The sequence below is a fragment of the Lacerta agilis genome, chromosome 14 (genome assembly GCF_009819535.1).
Source record: "Lacerta agilis isolate rLacAgi1 chromosome 14, rLacAgi1.pri, whole genome shotgun sequence".
NCBI lineage: Eukaryota > Metazoa > Chordata > Lepidosauria > Squamata > Lacertidae > Lacerta > Lacerta agilis.
In genome coordinates, this window is record NC_046325.1 from 10521250 (window position 1) to 10541019 (window position 19770).

General features: G+C 41.3%; 2 protein-coding genes across 2 annotated transcripts; both read right to left on the bottom strand.

Annotated features, from left to right (window-relative positions):
- Window positions 1-320: 320 nt before the first annotated feature.
- Window positions 321-3275, bottom strand: LOC117057392 (vomeronasal type-2 receptor 26-like). Its single transcript, XM_033168234.1, has 3 exons — window positions 3204-3275; window positions 1768-1894; window positions 321-1222 (listed from the first exon to the last, which is right to left on the bottom strand). Exon 3 carries the CDS (start codon window positions 1218-1220, stop codon window positions 321-323), a length of 900 nt encoding a protein of 299 aa, XP_033024125.1. The 5' UTR covers window positions 1221-1222; window positions 1768-1894; window positions 3204-3275.
- A 5736-nt stretch (window positions 3276-9011) lies between these two features.
- On the bottom strand, window positions 9012-18283 carry LOC117057393 (vomeronasal type-2 receptor 26-like). Its single transcript, XM_033168235.1, has 6 exons — window positions 18153-18283; window positions 15345-15636; window positions 13122-13970; window positions 12531-12764; window positions 12080-12206; window positions 9012-9916 (listed from the first exon to the last, which is right to left on the bottom strand). The coding sequence occupies exons 2-6, from the start codon at window positions 15486-15488 to the stop codon at window positions 9012-9014; spliced, it is 2259 nt and encodes a 752-aa protein (XP_033024126.1). The 5' UTR covers window positions 15489-15636; window positions 18153-18283.
- Window positions 18284-19770: the final 1487 nt, after the last annotated feature.

Below are 19770 nucleotides of genomic sequence, written 5' to 3' on the forward strand. Positions count from 1 at the left end.
CAGCCTGAAACAGAAACCAAATTATGCCAGTTTGGTGGGATTCTTGCTTTGCCTGAGGCAGTTGGAGACAGCTCCAAATCAACAGTCTGGATCACCATCATAATAAATGCTGTATCATAACCATTGTCATTATTATCATTATGAAAATATAACAACTGGCCATTTACTTCTCTCCAATTAATGCCTAAAATGTGCTGAGGACATCTGCTACCGATTTCCTATTATTTAATACCACCCCTGCAGAAAGAGAACCTCAAACAAGAACAATGGGAAGTGAGCTCAAGGATAGGCCAAAGCAAATGATACAGGAAAAAAATTGGTCAAATCATTCTCTTTATTAGATGTGCCTTTTTGTTCAAATCAGGTCTCAGCAAAATAATGTAGCACTTTGGGAAAAAGACACAACCCAGTAACCCAGCACTGGAAGCCAAGATGGAGAAGATCTCAACAGCCACCATGTATTTGCCTTTGGTGCTCAAGTATGTGGGAAAGAAGGATAACCAAACACTGCAAAACAATAACATGCTGAAGGTGATTGACTTAGTTTCCTGGAAAGTGTCTGGTAAGTTCCTGGCTAGGAAAGCCACAGTGAAACTGACAGTAGCCAAGAAACCCATGAAGCCCAATACACAATAAAACATTACACCTGACCCTTCATTGCATTGCACAATGATCTCACTAACAGCTGAATGCATGTCCAATTCTGGGAACGGTGGAGAAGATGCCAGCCAGCCAGTGCAAAGAGTGACTTGAATAAGGGAGCAAGAAAGGACAATAGAGGCAGACACTTTCCTCCCCATCCATTTCCTCATTTTGGATCCTGGCTTGGTGGCCATGAAAGCTAGAATCACGGTGATGGTTTTGGCCAACATGCAAGAAACAGCCACCGAGAAGATGATGCCAAAAGCAGTTTGTCGAAGGAGGCATGTCACTGCATTGGGTCGACCAATGAATAAAAAAGCACAAAGGAAAGAAAGCAGGAGGGAGACGAGGAGAGTGTAGGAAAGGCTCTGGTTATTGGCTTTGACAATGGGCGTCTTGTGGTGTTTCATAAAGGTTCCCAGCACCAGAGCTGTAATGAGAGAAAGGGAGAGGGCAGCAATGGCCAAACCTATTCCCAAAGGTTCTTCATAAGACAAGAAGGTTATCGTTTTTGGGAGGCAGAAATTCCTGTTAATATTTGGATAATGGCCCTCTGGACATAGGAAGCAGCCATCCATATCTGGAAGAAATACATATGAAATTCCAGATAGATAGATGGATGGATGGATGGATGGATGGATGGATGGATAAATAAATAGATAGATAATCTCAGTAATCAATGCTCAGCTGTACGTAGCTTGAACCAAAAACTGAAATATAATGCTCCATTATTTTCATGCAGTTAAGCTTTTAATGTGATCATAATAGATTCAGAGCACCAATAACTCAGTTCCTGTGTCAGCAGTAGCTTTTACATGGTTAGAGTTATCATGCCCTATTTTGTCTGGATGTGCTACAATATCTTTTCTTGCTCCGCCCCACAATTACTTCTAGCCATGCCCACCACTTGCATGTGACCCACAAGGTTTCTCAAAAGGCAAATGGCCCTTGCTTTCAGCAATGGTACCTACTCATACTACCCATAATGGCACACATCCTTTTTAACAATATGTGGCATTTATTCAGTCATCACCAGAAGCATGAATAACCTGAAATGTTATGGTAACTCGTCTAAGCACCAGGACATATAAATGCCAGATATAATGGTTACACAGCATTTCTTACCATTCTGGTTTGCAACCTTCCCCTCTGGACAGGGATGACAATCATAACAGCAAAATGGTTTCCCTTCCTTCTTTGTCTTGTGATAGCCAGGAAGGCAATTGTCATTACACACTGAAAGAGGGTGTGCCTGTCAACAAATGAAAGAAGCTAATGTTTATAATACACACACACAAATGTGAAAATGTGAGGGTAAATAGAGTTCTTTTATTTCAGCAGCTCAACATTGAGCCAGTTTTCAATGTTTCTACCCATTTGTAATTGGTTTTCGTTACTATGGCCTTGTTGTCTTTGTCCATGGAGTTTTCTTGGCAGGGATACCGGAGTGGCTTGCCGGTTCCTCCTCCAGGTGGATCACATTTAGTCTAAATTCTCCACTATGACCTGTCCATCTTGGGTGGCCCTGCATGGCATAGCTCATAGCTTCCCTGAGTTATTCAAGCCCCTTCGCCATGACAAGGCAGTGATCCATGAAGGAGTAAACCTAGACAGCATCTTAAAAAGCAGAGACATCACCTTGCCGACAAAGGTCCCTATAGTTAAAGCTATGGTTTTCCCAGTAGTAATGTATGGAAGTGAAAGCTGGACCATAAAGTAGACTGATCGCCGAATAATTGATGTTTTTGAATTATGGTGCTGGAGGAGACTCTTGAGAGTCCCATGGACTGCAAGAAGATCAAACTTATCCATCCTTAAAGAAATCAGCCCTGAGTGCTCACTGGAAAGACAGATCCTGAAGTTGAGGCTCCAGTACTTTGGCCACTTCATGAGAAGGGAAGACTCCCTAGAAAAGACCCTGATGTTGGGAAAGATGGAGGGCACAAGGAGAAGGGTACGACAGAGGATGAGATGGTTGGACAGTGTTGTTGAAGCGACCGGCATGAGTTTGGCCAAACTGCGGGAGGCAGTGGAGGATAGGGGTGCTTGGCGTGCTCTGGTCCATGGGGTCACGAAGAGTCAGACACGACTGAACAACTGAACAACAACAACAACAATAACTATGGCCTTATGCTTTACAATAGCTTTTGCCAACCTGTTGCCCACCAGACTTTTTGGACTGCAACTCAATCAGAGCATCAGTGCAATCTTGTTGCCTGGGACTGACAGGAGTTGTAGACTAAGCCATCTGGAGCACAGCAGATGATGAAGGCTACTTTAACTTTTGTTTTCTGATTGGCCTTTTGGTTTGGTGTTGATAAGCTTATACAATTGCACATGGTATTTCTGTGAAGATAGATGCCTCAAATGTGAAATCAAATATTGAATTGGAAATTGAGGTTCGTTTGTTCATTCAGTCTACATATCATACATTACCTCCCAAAGGATACCAAATTTGATCAAAAGCAGGCAGGGCCAACAATTTTCCATTTCTAAAGACTAAACCACTAATGATATTGGCAAGGGAATTAAATATATGTATAAATGCAAATGGGTCCTACCTGGTTGAACCTGGTGGGCCATATGATGGCATCTTCAGAAATGGTGAACAGTTTATCTGGAGTTGCCAGAGGGTCTATCTTTCCAACTTTTGCTCTAAGGAAGGACTGGTTTGTGAACGTCACCCAGTTGATAATATCAAATCCAGCTACTAATTCACCATTATGGTCAAAAGAAACCTCATCTCCAGCACTGTTGTTAAATGGGGTGCTTCTCAGAAAGTGAGGAAGCTGAAAAAAAGAAATATATAAAATGGCATCTTTGGGTGCTAATTTGTGTCTGACGAAATAGGTTGCATATCCCTGTTTTGTCTGATGGGGGAAATGCCATAGAAATTGGAATTTCAAGTTGCTAGAACTCAGTGAGTTGGATTACCTGTTGTAGCTTCTTATTCTGGTCCTTCCATCTATCTCCATTCATCACTGTCCTGTGCTTTGATTTGGAAGAATACATGGCATGCAAAGCATGTGCCACAGCATAGATGGCATTGTAGACACTGTAGCTGTGGGCAGTCATGCTCATTTCAAAAACAGATCCAGGAAGAGACTCCAGTTTCTCTTCCCCAGTACAATTATTTCTATCCCTCTTGTCTTCATCAGAGCTGGGGAGCGAGCAATCAAATACCTTTTGCCAGAAGTCCCACAGGAAACCATCCTCTTTTTCCAATGTTGGGTTCCTCATTTGCAGAAATCCCTGGAATCCCGCCACTTCCTTTGAGGAGATTGCAAGGGATACAGATCCATGGATGAAATGAATGTCCCAGCTTCTTTGAATGGGAATTGATGTGAAATCCACATCTGCTGTCATAATCCAGACCTTTGTTTTCACTGAAAGACCTTCGAACTTCGAGAGCTCGAGGAAAATTCTTAAATTCATTATGGCCTGATAGTCACCATGGAAGATCACTGCATTGGCTCTGCTTTCCATGGTAATGTTTATAATCCCACATGCCTGCTCTGCCATTTCAGGTAGTTGATTAGAAAATCCTATATCTGGTATGGTTTTGACGAAGTCCAAGCAAATGCCATTGCGGGAAAACATGGAAAGCAGATTCTGTACAAAAATCTTGGAACTGTGCACATCGAGGTAAAGCACTCCAATCCAGATCCATCTGAAGTGCAGCAACAACCTGAGGATCCCCCTATGCTGCTGGGCCCCATTTGGGAACATCCAGTGGAAGAAAGCACCTTGGGGCTTGCTATTTGTCTCTGGAGCAGGAGCATATGCGATCTAAATAAAATAAAGCAAAACAGCAGCGGGTAGGAAGTAAAGCTGTATTTAGGAACACTGAAGGCTGCCTTACACTGAATCAGACCAAGCCTCAGCTATCAGGCCCTTCCTGTCTGCTCTTCCCACCACCTTAGGGTCATTGCTGCAGGACCAGCTGCATCCCCTCTAACCCCCATGGGTCATTTAGGAGAGAGGCACTTTCTTTTGCAGAAACTTCTGTGACCTTCTACAGGCCACTAAAGAGAGAATTTGGAAAGGGGGGGGGTTATGTTGATGCCTTCTCCCTGCTGTATAGGGAGTCTGTTAAGCACGGCAAGGAGAAAGTTGAGGAGGCTGACACTTGCAAGCCTGAATGGAAAAAGGCGGGGAGATCTTGGGTAAATTGGCTACTTGGCTATTTATTTTGGGGTGATTCTGCAGACGGAACCCTTGATCCAAACATTTAAGTTAAAGCAGAACCGCTATGATAAATGGATCTACATTAGTCATATCCATTAACTACAGTGGGTCTACACTGAGTAAACTACAATTGTATTTTGTATTTTGCTGCATTTTGTATATTGTCATTTTGGTGTCCAGCAAAATGAAGATTGCTCATCATGCTGTTCAGATATAGTCTCTCATTTCACATGTATGTGTGAAAGAAATCACACTCAAATTGAGATGCCTCACTCAGAATTTGACCTTTAAGCAGCATGCATAGTGCTCTTCTTAATTTCAGCCATATCACATTCCACTTCCCAACTCAAAATCTGCTTCTTAAAAATAGTTTCCATAAACACAATTTACCTGTGGGATCTTGTAGATGCCCAGTATTGTTGCGGCCTTTCCAATGATGTTGGAACTAGGACCTCCAATAAGCATTACCAGATTGTTCTGGACATCACATTTATAGTTAGGGATGAATTTGCCATGTGTGGAAAGAACTTTCAATGAGGCCTCGTATGTGAATTTTGTATTAAAATTATTATTATAGACATCAAAACCCAGAGTGATGTTGGGTAAGATTTGGGGGTTGCCATTGATCTCCTTCACTGCAAATACTAAGGCCAAGATGTGCTGGTAGTTCTGTGTCAGTATCCTGGAATGTGAATCATGTGAAATATTAGAATGCAGCACTTTCAGAGACCAGTACTTACTATTTTTTGGTTCAAAATGTGTTTCCTGATACATTAAGGCATATTGTATCCTCCAGTTTATGTGATGGAACCTTGACCCACAGAGCTGAACATGTGACTTCTAGAAATATTAGCTCAATGACATAGCTTGTTTAGAAGTCAATAGCACATGGACACACATGCTCAATGTTCAAAACAACTCATACTCACTGACTCAGTTGTGTTAATAGCATAGATAGGTTCCCTCCATATGACATATAAGACTGTTTTGGTCACATAAAGCTGATTTTTCAAAGACTGAAAAACAGGAAATTCTTGGTTTTAGATGTTGCACAAAGTTCGCGGTCAAGTCATTCTGCAGACATGGATGCATATACATCCTACTGTTTGAGAAGGCAATTGAATATCCATAGTCAGCCATTACAACCTACGGTAAATATAATTTTGTTTACTCCTTATGGGAGTAGTCCTCCATCCCATAGAAAACTTTTTATTTATGAAGCAGAGGCAATCTAGCAAAACTACCTTCAGAGATAAAGTGCTTGGCTGTGGATAATCTATTGCCTACTTGTGTGCAGATTCTGGGTAGGAGTGTTATTTTATGGTTTCGGAGTAAAAGGTGGATTGCCTGTTTCTTCAGTTCCACGATACATAGATCAACTACTATTGAACGTGCACATTTACAAATGTCACATTTGTGAGGAGTCAGTCCGGCAGCAGCTATACTTTGGAACTCCCTTATTTACATTAAGCAGGCATCCTCAATACTCAGGCAGAGGGCCTTTTCGGTAGTTGCGCCTGCCCTGTGGAACACCCTCCCAGCAGATGTCAAGAAGATAAAACAGCTACATGATTTCTAACAGACTTCTGAAGGCACTAAAGTTTTTAGTGTGATGTTGTGCCATGTTTTTATTATTTTTTGTTGTGATCTGCCCAGAGTGGCTGGGCAACCCAGTCAGATGGGCTGCATATGTTGTTGTTCTTCTTCTTCTTGTTGTTGTTGTTGTTGTTCTTTTAGATGCTTGCTTGAAAGCATTTTTTCTTTTAAAAAATTAACCTGTATCGCTATCATAAGTTATTTATATATAATGTGTTGATTTTAAAAAATATAATTACCTTATACTATTTTCTATACACTATTTAGATTTTTTAAAACACACACACACACACACACACACACACACAAACATCATTTATATATATTTTTGTAACTAAACGAACCCACCCTATCCAAAAATACTTGGACAGAAGTATGGTATGGTTAACATACTCAGCTCCTTACATAAGGTCATCAATCAACTCCTGAGAGGGATGTCTTCTGAATGTTATATGGTCGTAAATGATGAAGATCTGAGACATTATAACACCAATGGTGAACTCCCCTGACTGGTAATACCTGTGAAGAATAGGAGCAGGTTTACCAATCACACATTTGGCCGTAGGAATGCTGCTCACTGTCTGAAACAGCAGCAGTAATTGAAGCACTATCAAAGCCAACATTTTGCACACCAACATTCCTTCTTGAACTAATCAACAGTTCACACATTGTCCTTCAATTGTCCTTGAGTATAACACATCTCAAGTTGCATGACCACACATATAGTGTATCATTTCATGATCTGAAGTCAGGATTTAGCCTTAGTGTCCAGCATAATGGAATCTCAATTTTACCAAGTCTCAGCTCTGAATTAGTCCTTCATTCGTGGTTTATAGTTGTGCTTTTGGCTACCAGGAATCCTTTGGGACATGATGAAGAAGTTGAATGAACAATTGTGAACTTGAAATAATTGCAGGGGAGAAAATTGCATGCTCATTGCTCAGAGTTAGGGGTTGTGTGGAACATTGCAGAAGAAAACATGTTTGTCACACATCTTCAGAAAGTTTCAATGTTTATCTGCAGCAGGTCAACAAGAGACACAAAGGCTTGCAATGACCCGTAGCAAGTCCCAGATAATGGAGAAAGTGGAACACAAAGGAATGGGCAGTATGGATGGTCTTTATTTGTCAAAGTGGCATAATGTTTTGCAAAAGGTACAAACTAAAGCAGTGCTTAGTTTTTCATCAATGGAATACTTCCCCAATAAATTGTGCAGCTCAGTATTGATGGAGTGGTTAAGATTATAGTGGAACCCAGGTATACAAAATTGTCTACCACCTCAAGTATGTGATCACTAATGCTGATGCATGGAGTGCTGGTGACCCAGGATGTTGGTCTTCACCAGACTGCTGATAACACTGAACTCCATGCAGGCTTGGGTAAAATGGTTGGTGTGTCTCTATAGAGCTTCCTCAGAGTGTGAGGTCAAGGCTGAATTATCTGCAAAAAAAAAATCTCTCAGATAAGGACCCACAACACTTTTGCCTTGGACTGGAGTCATGCCAGGTTGACTAGAACCCAAGCACTCCTTGAACTGGTGAACACACTAGCCTGTGAAAGCAATAGGGAAAAGAATATGCCAAATGGAATGAAAACACAGCCCTGTTTCACCTCACTCTTTATATGGCAGCCATTCAAGGATGAGCCATCATACTGGACAGTTCGACACATTTGTCTCTTTTAGAGCAAATACCAAGGCCAGGATAGGGACGCAGTGGTCTAAATCACTGAGCCTAGAGCTTGCCAATCAGAAGGTTCGAATCCCCGTGATGGGGTGAGCTCGCGTTGTTCGGTCCCAGCTCCTGCCCACCTAGCAGTTCGAAAGCATGTCAAAGTGCAAGTAGATAAATAGGTACCGCTCAGGTGGGAAGGAAAACGGCGTTTCAGTTCACTGCTCTGGTTTCGCCAGAAGCGGCTAGTCATGCTGGCCACATGACCCGGAAGCTGTCTGCGGACAAACGCCAGCTCCTTCGGCCAGTAAAGCGAGATGAGCGCTGCAACCCCAGAGTCATCCGCGACTGGACCTAATGGTCAGGGGTACCTTTACCTTTACCAAGGCCAGGATGTGCTGGTAGTGCTGAGTTAGTACTTGAAAATGAGAAAAATTGCTACCGTATAATGAATGTAGAATGAAGAACAGAGTAATTGCTGCATTGCAATGTTTTTTTGTATAGATTTCAAATCAATTACTAAAGATTTTGAAGAAATCGTGTTTATCTGAATACAGAGGTACCAGCTTTGGTTGTTTTGTGACTGAGCAATTGAAAAAGCTACCAATATGGGAATGGGCATGCCCCCATGAGTCATTTTGTGACAGCATCCTAAAAATAAAAAAAATAATGCTATTCCATTATTCCATGGTCAGTCCCAAAAGCATAGGTGTCAACTTTTCCCATTTTTTAAGGGAAATTCCCTTATTCCGAACAGGATTCCTCGCAAGAAAAGGGAAAAGTTGACAACTATGCCCAAAAAATAATTAATAGCCTAAAATCTGAAAACAGACCAGCAAGTCCCCTTGCAGACAATAAGACTTGCAGCTAAATTAACCTGCTCCAGAATTATAAGCTTGATCATTAGTGAGTTCATTATTTAATATTTCTTCTTGTAAGCTGATCTCTATTGTTCAAGTCAGGCCTCAACAAAATGACATAGCATTTAGGGGAAAAGATGCAGCCCAGTAAACCAGCACTGGAGGCTAAGATGGAAAAGATCTCCACAGCTACCGTATATTTGCCCTTAGTACTCAGGTAAGTTGGAACAAAAGACAACCACACACTGCAAAAAACCAACATGCTGAAGGTGATGAATTTGGCTTCATTAAAACTGTCCGGTAACTTCCTAGCTAGGAAAGCTACAGTGAAACTAACAACAGCCAGGAAACACATAAACCCCAAGACACAGTAGAACATGACACTGGACCTTTCATTGCATTGTAGTACAATTTCTTCAGTCATTGAGTACACATCAAAATCTGGGAAAGGGGGAGAGGTTGCTAGCCAAACAGTACAAATAGTACTTTGAATAAATGAGCAGGAAAGAACAATGAAGATTGACAGTCTTTTCCCGACCCATTTCCTCATGATCGACCCTGGCTTTGTTGCCATAAAAGCAAGAACCACAATGGTGGTTTTGGCCAAAACACAAGAAACAGCCATTGAGAAGATGATGCCAAAAGCAGTTTGTTGAAGAAGACACATCATTTTCTCAGGTTGACCAATAAATAGCAAAGTGCAAAGGAAGCAGAGCAGGAGGGAGACGAGAAGAGTGTAGGTGAGGTCCCGGTTGTTGGCTTTGACAATGGGCGTGTCCCGGTGCTTAAGGAAGATCCCAAACACTAAAGCTGTGATGAAAGAAAAGAATACTGCAAATAGAGCTAAAGTGATCCCCAAAGGTTCCTTATAAGACAGGAAGCTTATACGTTTTGGAATGCATGCATCCTTGTTGCGATTTGGAAACTGAGCTTCTGGACACTGAAAACAATCATCCATATCTGTAAAAGTAAAACATGGTTCTCTGTACATATAAAAACCCCAGTAGCTATAACACATTGTGTTCAGCTAAGTCCTACTCAGAGAAGACCTATTAAAAGTAATGAGCCTGAAGTAGTCATGTATTCAACTGGTGTACTCTGAGTAGGACCATTATTGAATACTTCCCAGTACAGTTACATTTTCTGAATGGGGGCTGCAAGTCAGTATCTAAAAGAGACAATTGGACCCTTCTAATGTCATCCTATTTGGAAGATATCATTGTCAGGGGTGGTATTAGTTCCAACCTAAACAACTGAAGTTGACTTTTCAGCTGAGAAATCACAAAGTAGGCACCATCCCTACTTCCATGTTATCTGGATATGATGAAATCCTGTTTCTTTTTGTTTCTTTTGCCTTGGGTGACATATATGCAACACCCTTGCAGCAATAGTTTCAAAAATGAGACCGCAACCTTCTCTGGGTAAATAAACATTTGGAGAAGGTTAGAAAATAAATTTGACTAATGGGAGAGGGAGATGATAGAGCTGTAAAATAAAATGAAGCACATTGACAGAGAGAAGTGTTCTTCCTTTGATAGTAATAGTACAACTGGTAGGATATTAAGGGCATATGAAAGTAATCGCTTCCTCATGCAGCATAACCCCAGAGTATGGAATTACCTGACACAAGACTAACTAAAACAATTTTAAAAGAGGGATTTGATAATTTAAAGAACACATGAAGAGCCTGCTTGATCAGGCCAGTGGCCCATCTAGCCCAGCATCCTGTTCTAACAGTGGCCCAGCAGAAGTCCATGGGAATCTTAAAAACGGGACATAAGTGCAATGGCACTCTCCTCTGCTGCAGTTAAAAGCCTCTGGCAGTGAAGGCAGACCACAGCCATGAGAGTTAGAAGCCATTGATAGCTATATTCTCTATGAGTTGTCTAAACTTCTTTGGACTCTGTCCAAGTTAATGGTCATCACTGCGTCTTGTAGGGATGAACTTGACAGTTTAATTATGCACTGTGCTCAGAATCCTCCAACATTCAGCTTCATTTAATGTCCCCAGGTTCTATTGTTATGAGAGAGGGTGTAAAAATTATCTCTCTCCATTTTCCCTGCACCAGGTATAATTTTATATAGTTCTATAATGTCACCATGTCCTCTTCTTTTATCATGTAACATTTTTCTTATAGGGAAGTTGCTCCATTTGCTATCCGTGGATGACAAGTTTATTATTATACCTACAATGCTTTTGGGGAGCAGCAATTCTTCTTTTCTACTACTTGTGCTGATAAGGGTCTGCATGTAGGATGCTAGACTAGATGCACTTTGGGTCTGATCCAGCAAGGTTCTTCTTGCCAGGTATTGGGGAAGGGGCAAGATAATGCTGGTAGAACTCTGTCAACACATTTTAAAATAAAATTAAATTAAAAAATCCTTCTAGTAGCACCTTAGAGACCAACTAAGTTTGTTCTTGGTATGAGCTTTCGTCTGCATGCACACTTCTTCAGATACACTGAAAAGGAATCTGAAGAAGGTATCTGAAGAAGTGCTCATGCACACGAAAGCTCATACCAAGAACAAACTTAGTTGGTCTCTAAGGTGCTACTGGAAGGAATTTTTTATTTTGTTTTGTTTTGACTATGGCAGACCAACACGGCCAACTACCCGTAACATTTTAAAATTGTTTGAGCAAGGTAGAGGAGGGTGTAGTTCATCTGAATGACAATACTTATAGGCAGTACAGTGGTACAGTAGTACCTTGGTTTTCGAATGTCTCCGTTGATGAACATTTCGGTTTTCAAATGCCATAAACCCAGAAGTAAATGCTTCAGTTTTCGAACACGCATTGGAAGTTGAACATATTGCAGCTTCCGTATTGAGTTTTACGTACTGAGGCTTCCATACTGAGTTTTCGGTTTTCGAACGTTTCAGAACTTGAACGGTCTTCCAGAACAGATTACATTCAAAAACTGAGGTACCACTGTATTGTGTTTTCTGAACATCTCACTTAGCTGGAAGAACTGTTTCTCAACTCCCACCTTGACAGAAACAGTAACTATCATGAAATATGTTGCAAGTTAAATTGTTTCTGACTGTGTTTCAATATAAATATGTGTCTCATGTTTTCATTTCAGCCACAGGGTGGCAGAAAGCATTGTACATGGCATTTATTACCCTTCTGGTTGGAGATCTTCACTCCTGAACATGGAAAGCAATCATAGCAGCAAAATGGTTCCCCTTCCTTCTTGGCTCTCCTATAACCAGGTTGACAATTGTCATTACACAGTGAATGGGGAAGTGCCTGTCCATAAATGAAAGAGGACAATATACTACAATTCAGAAAAAAAATAAGTTTTATTAGTTGGTAGCTCACAGTTCAATCAACAATTAAGGAATATGAAGTTAAGAAACTGGCCAATGTCATAGTGGAATCGTGACATCATTTACAGAGATCATTTTTTACGCAGCCACCGATCACAGATAACATTGTTATCACATGTGATAACATTGTAGAACATTCCTCTTCTCTATAATTGGCCTTCAAACTGAGTCACTTCTGTAGTTGTGCCAGCTTTTAAACACTGAGAAAATGATTGGTCACACCCTAAATAACCTTGGATCTTACCTGGTTAAACCTCGTGGGCCACATGATGATATCCTCTTGGATAGAAAATACATTTTCTGGAGGACCCAGAGAATGGGCATCCATCTTTCCAACTTTGACTCTCTGAAAGGATTGGTTTGGGAATACGATCCAGTTCATAATATCGAAGCCGGCTACGATTTCACCATTTTGATCAAATGTAACCTTTTCACCTGCACTGTTGTTAAATGAGACACTTCTTAGAAAGTGTTGTAGCTAGATTGAGGGAGAGAACAAAGCAATTCATAAATATACACAGATGGATTCAACACGACATCTTTCACACTTGAGGGCTGTAGTTCCATTTAAAAGCCGAATGCAGATTAAATATATTAGCAGTAGTATTTGAAGCAGCAACAATAACACGTATAAAATACTATTATAATTAAAGCTGATGTGAAGTACAACTCCATCATATCTATTCATTGACCATGCTCACTAGGACTGAACATCACATGGACAAATCACAATGAAGGCACAACATTGGCTGTTCCTGACTTAAATCTTGGGGGATAAAAAGCTCTAGGAGGGAGCATTTTCTATACAGTTATAATGCATTCTCATTTATAATGCCATTCCAGATATTACCTTATGTTGTTGTTGATTCAGAAATGTCTGCCTCTCCCTACTGGCCCATGTTTGTTGTTGCAATGCATGAGCTATAGCGTAGACTGCATTGTAAATGCTGTAACTGTGGCCAGTCATGCTCATTTGAAAAACAGATGTAGGAAGAGTCTCCAGATTCTCTGCCCCTGTGCAGATTTTCCTTCCCATCTCATCCACCACAAACTTGTGGAATGAACAGTTAAATGCCTCTTCCCAGAAGTCTTCAATGAAGCCATCTTCCTTTTCTGAAGGACTCTTCCTCTGAAGAAAGGTGTGGAATCCCAACACCTCCTTTGAATGAGTAGTGAAGGATAGAGCTCCATGGATGAACTGTAGGCTCCAATTTCTTTGTAAGCGAAGTGATGTGAATTCCATCTGGGCTGTCATCACCCAAACTTTCGCAGCAGCTTGTGTCGGTATTTCTTCAAATTCTGCAGCCTGAGGTATAATTCTCAACGTTATCATGTCCTGAATTTCTCCATGTACAACCACAACATTGGCAGTGCTTCGCATCGCAACAATGAATGATTCAAAGCCCTCCCTCACTGCATCCTCAAATTCATTTGAAAATTTAAGTTTGGGGAATCTTTCTATGAAGTCAAAGCATATACCTCTTTCGGAAAAAATGGGAAGCACCTTTTCAACAAATTTCTCTGTATTCTCCTCATCCTGAGAAACCACTCCAATCCACATCCACCTGAAGTGCAGCAGTAAGTGGAGAATACCCATGAAATGATGTGTCCCATTTGGGAACATCCGGTGGAAGAAAATAGCTTGATTTTTCTCATTTATTACTGGAGCAGAGCCATATATGAACTAAGGAAAAGGGGGAGAGAGAGAGAGAGAGAGAAAGTTCTAAAACAATAATTTAAAATTAAGAACCCAAGATATCACCAATCCAAGCAGCTCCTCAAACCAGGTGGCAATTGGAGACAGTTATTGGGGTATCCTTCACCTAACATGCCTCAGTGAAGGCCATTATCTGAACCCCTTACCTGTCTACACTAAAAACCAGCTAAGCCAAATGGCCAAATCCCACGGCAAGCCACAAGTCAGAACAGAACAGAAGTAGGTGGAAAAGGGAGCACTCAAAAGCCAACCAAAAAATCCTGTTCAGCCCTGAATTGGCAAGTGGCTAATCCCAAACTATTCAATGGTGAGAGGGTGAGATACTATTAAAAAGCAGAAGGAGGACTTGGGTGAGGGACAACCTATTGTAGGCAACCTCCTACTTGAAGTCTGTATGATGGTGAGAAAATGCTCCTCTCCTCAGGAGAAGGCAATACAGGAGTTCCTCTTTCATTGTTGTTGTTGTTGTTGTTGTTGTTGTTGTTGTTGTTGTTGTGTTGTTTAGTAGTGTCCAACTCTTCGTGACCCCATGGACCAGAGCATGGCAGGCACTCCTGTCTTCCACTGCCTCCCACAGTTTGGTCATACTCATGTTGGAAGCTTCGAGAACACTGTCCAACCATCTCATCCTCTGTCGTCCCCTTGTCTTTGTGCCCTCCATCTTTCCCAACATCAGGGTATTTTCCAGGGAGTCTTCTCTTCTCATGAGGTGGCCAAAGTATTGAAGCCTCAGCTTCAGGATCTGTCCTTCCAGTGAGCACTCAGGGCTCATTTTTCCTTAAGAATGGATAGGTTTGATCTTCTTGCAGTCCATGGGACTCTCAAGAGTCTCCTCCAGCACCATAATTCAAAAGCATCAATTCTTTGATGATCACCAGCTCTTTCATAGGGATGACTAAACCTACCCACAACTAAAGGTTGGGAGTTACAATATCAGGGGTCAGCAAACTTTTTCAGCAGGGGGCCGGTCCACTGTCCCTCAGACCTTGTGGGGGGCCGGAGTATATTTTGAAAAAAGAAGAAGAATTCCTATGCCCCACAAATAACCCAGAGATGCATTTTAAATAAAAGCACACATTCTACTCATGTAAAAACACCAGGCAGGTCCCACAAATAATTGAGAGATGCATTTTAAATAAAAGGGCACATTCTACTCATGTAAAAACACCCTGATTCCCGGACCGTCCGCTGGCCGGATTTAAAGGCGATTGGTCCAGATCCGGCCCCCAGGCCTTAGTTTGCCTATCCATGGACAATATGCATACTACCATATGTGCCCTGCAATGTCCCTTCAAAATCTCACATGAATCATAAGGTTCTTTTCCTAGAGTTTGCCCTTACTTGAGGCATCTTGTACATACAGAGGATGGTTGCCATGTGGAGACAGACATTTGAGTTTGGTCCCCCAATAACTGCGACCGGAGTGTTCTCAGCATCACACTTGTAGTTGGGGATGAATCTGCCTCTCCTGGAGAGAAGTTCCATTGATGCCAGATAGGTCCATGTTTCACTGAACTGGGTATTATAGACATGGAAGCCCAAGGTGACATTGGGTAAGATCTGTCCATTTGCATTTATCTCTTTTACAGCAAATGCCAAGGCCAGGATGTGCTGGTAGGTCTGAGTTAGAACACTGCAAAAAGGGTTACATGGTGCAAAATATTCATGATATTCAGATTAGGATGTTTGTTATGGATATAGATATATAATTGATAAAGTATAACACTAAAATGGCTTGCATTTATGTTTGCAGACACAAGGTATAAAGAAATATTAACTTCTCCACACCAATGGTAATAATTTATTCAGTAATGCCAAGATGATTGTGTTAATAACTGCTGGGGGAGGGGAGAGGAAATCTATTTAGTCAAAGGATTCCCTATCCCCCTAACAATACCCACAGCTCACAAACCTCAGTTGAAAACACAATATTAAATTAGGAATAAGATTATATTTAATAATAATAATAATAATAATAATAATAATAATAATAATAATTTATTCATAACCATCTCTAGTATTATTTACATTTATCATTCTCTTTATACAATAAAAAGTCTCAAAGTGACTTGACAAGGCAAAATGCAACACATAAAAGCAATTTAAAGCCATAGAAAATTATCTGTACGAAAGACATAAAATGCTCATCCAGCAACATATTAATAAGGCAAGCCCTAATAACCCCACTAAAATATGAGCACAAGAATAGGAGGCAGCATTAATCATTCCAAAGGTCTACGTAAATAAAAAGATTGACAGGGATGACACTAGGTACATCTTCCTGGTGAGAGCATCTCACAGAAATGTTAACGAAGATTCCCTGCTGCCAAGGTGGGAGTTGGGAGTAGGTCAGCAATAACTCACAACTTGTCAGTGAAGTTAACTCTTTATTCAAAGAAACAAAACAGCTCAGGCCTAGTGCTCACAGCAACTCTTCCCAGTAGGCCGTGCCCAAATGAGGCAGTTGTGAGGACTGATGGTCCCTGCCTTCCGAACGCTCTCCAAGACTCAAAGACTCTCTCCCCCCCCCCCATGTCATTCCCAAGCAATTTCAGGCTCCTTTGTCTCGCCTCTCGTTGCTGCTCCCTCTTCATACCTCTCCCAGTTCTGGGAGACCAGGAGGGAGAGGAACTGGTCACAGGAGGGGGAGACACTCTGGCTTCTTCAGCAGCCCACCTGATCTCTGTCTCTTGGTCCCCCTCCTCTCCAGCTTCCATTTCTACCCCTGATTCTGGGCTGCTCTCTGCCACAGTGTCTTCCTGCTCACTAAACCCTGTTACCTCTTCAGTTTCCTACACGTCCTCCTCCCAGTCTGCTCCCTCTTCTCCCTCTGACCACTCATTGTCGCCCACCCCATCTCCTAGCTCTGAGCCTTCTTCCCCTGGAGGTTCCCTTGGGGATTCCGCAGCCGGTGCCTCCCACTACTCTGCATCCAGCCAGTGAATGACATATGCCCTCTCAGATACAGGGTATCTTGCCAGGTACAGGCAAGATACACATAATACTTAAACAAAATTATGCATGCATAACTGCTGGTGGGCTATTTCCTTCTTTCCTGCTCCAGCTATTGCTGTGCTGCTGAGAGTGAAATTGTGATCTGGACAGGTGTGGCTTCTTTCTGAAGCTACCTGGTGGTTTAAGGGAAACACAAAGCAAGCGAAGAGCAATCCCTACCATTCATGGCTCATTTGGGAGCAACCCAAGTTCAGAAGTCAAGCAAAACCAGGCTATTAACTTAGCACCCAGCATTGTGGCAGCAGCAGGAATAAAATAGGACTAAAGCCACAGTCCCATCCAGACCAGATTTCAGTTTACACCAGGATTCAGCAAACTTTTTCATCAGGGGGCCGGTCCACTGTCCCTCAGACCTTGTGAGGGGCCGGACTATATTTTGGAAAAAAGAAAAAAGAGAACGAATTCCTATGCCCCACAAATAACCCAGAGATGCATTTTAAATAAAAGGACACATTCTACTCATGTAAAAACACGCTGATTCCCGGACTGTCCGTGGGCTGTACTGAAGGCAATTGGGCCGGATCCAGCCTGGGCCTTAGTTTGCCTACCCATGGTTTACACAGTAAACAGCCAGGTGCCTATGGGGATTGTTCTAAAACCCACCATTTCAGTAGCATGTACTATCACACTGTACATTCACATTTAAATCATGGTTTGATTTAACTATGGTTTGAAATGATTATCCAATAATGTTGCAGAAGGAACGGCCAGTTGAGTGTGCATTCCAAAGCAATTGTTATGAACATCCTGGCATTTAGAGTTTGGGGTTGGAGAACAAAGGGAATGAAGGACTAAGTGACACAACCAAGGCATAGGTTTTAAATATCACTTTGTAATATGTCAAAACTAGCCTAGAAAAAGTAATGTAAATAGGAGACTATGTTGCAATTGTTCCTATTCAATAGAGTGGGGAAAGCTATAAAACCAATAAACCCTTTAAGGATGGATACAACTCCTCACAGGAAGGAACCAAGAACATATTCCCCCCCCCACACACACACCTAAAAACAACAAATTCAGAACGATAGGAAGAAAAAGTATAGTAGCAACAAGCAATAAAACAAATGATGCAAAGGTGGGAAATATATTGAATACAGTTTCAAATAGTTGTAAAACCCAGTTACCGGTACATACATGCGGTCATCAGAAAGTTTCTGAGATGGATGTATTTTAAAGCTGATGCTATTTGATAATATAAAAACCTGAGATGTAATGCCAGCAATTACATGGTCTCCTGACTGATAGTATTGGTGAAGAATTGGAAGAGGGTCTAAGATGGAGCACAGAGCAATAGAAGCCTTGCACATAGCCTGAGGCAGCAATGCTAATACCAAGATAACTAATAGTACCATCTTGAAGAAAGCCTTCATTTTTTAAAAGCATTCATTGTTTTCCATACTGTTGTTAGAGGGACCGTGATTAGCAAAGCTGCAGTGGGATGATTGCTCATTCAGCAGATGTAAAGTCAGAACTATTAAACGTAAAGAGTCACTGATTAGACCGACAGAGTTCCGTTAACCTACAGGCTCTGAATAGGATATATTAGCAACAGGTTTTAGTAGCAATTTTTTATCTTCATAGTTTTGCATGTAGCTACTGGAACTCCCTAGGGATGGGGAGAATGAATTGAATTTATTATTATGGTTAATTGGACAATTACACAAGAGATCACCACCTACTTGGTTCTTCTTGGTTCTTGACAACATTGCAGTATGAAAAACAAAAGATGTTTACCACACCTGAGCTAAACTTTTCTTGGTAATTCTTAGCAAGAAAATTACAATGAGCTACGGAGTATTGCACATGCATGAACATGTGTGTGACAGGTTCCAGATAGCAGGCCTTAAATAAAATGTGTCAGAAGCTATTAAAAATGGCTGGATAAAGTTTTGAACACATTCCAAAATGGGGCCAGTTTCTCAAAACTGCCACATATCAAAAATCGCCTATGGAAGATCAGGTGGTTTTTCATCTGGCCCTTAGCTGTAAAAGATTCCCCATTCCCGCTCTATTCTATGAAATTAAATGTATCTGTTATACGAGGGCATTCTTGGTTTTCTCTATTTATTTTAATTTGTGGGACTGGATAAAGGGTAATTAGCCTGCATGCTTAGCCTGCTCAGCTTGGTTTGGTGACCTGGGAACTCTTTGTAAAACCTAGAATCATAGAATCGTAGAGTTGGAAGGGACCAACAAGGGTAATCTATTCCAACTTTATTTCAAAGGCTTGTTTTCCCTCCCCCAGGGATAGCCAGAGTAGTAGCAATGATAATGAATGGGTTTTAGATCTTGTATGAATATAAACCAGCTTAATTTACAGAGGCTTATTTTTAGCCAGCTGTTTTGCCAATTAACTCTGCAGGTTCTTTAAAGGATCTTTGGTAGTCAATATGAGGGGAAATATATTTTCATTTGAACAGAATAGGAAAACCTCCTCCAACAGCAAGCAACCCCCCCCCCCTCCTCTCAAACAGTAAAACCTCTTCAGCCAATCTTACAAATTTTGTCAAGATTTCCTCAAATAGTTCTTGTTGTAAAGCAGGGATAGGCCACTTAACCTTTGGACAACCTCCTGGGAGCCAAATGGCAATTGTGGACAGGGCCAAGGGCAAAAATGGGAAGAACTATTTATAGCTTGCCTAGGAGACCACTGTAAGCAAATTAAAACCCTAGCTGGACTCTAAGAAACACTTGTAAAGTAACGAAGATTATTGAAAATTGTGGAGAATGTACTGACATGTAGTTTCGAATT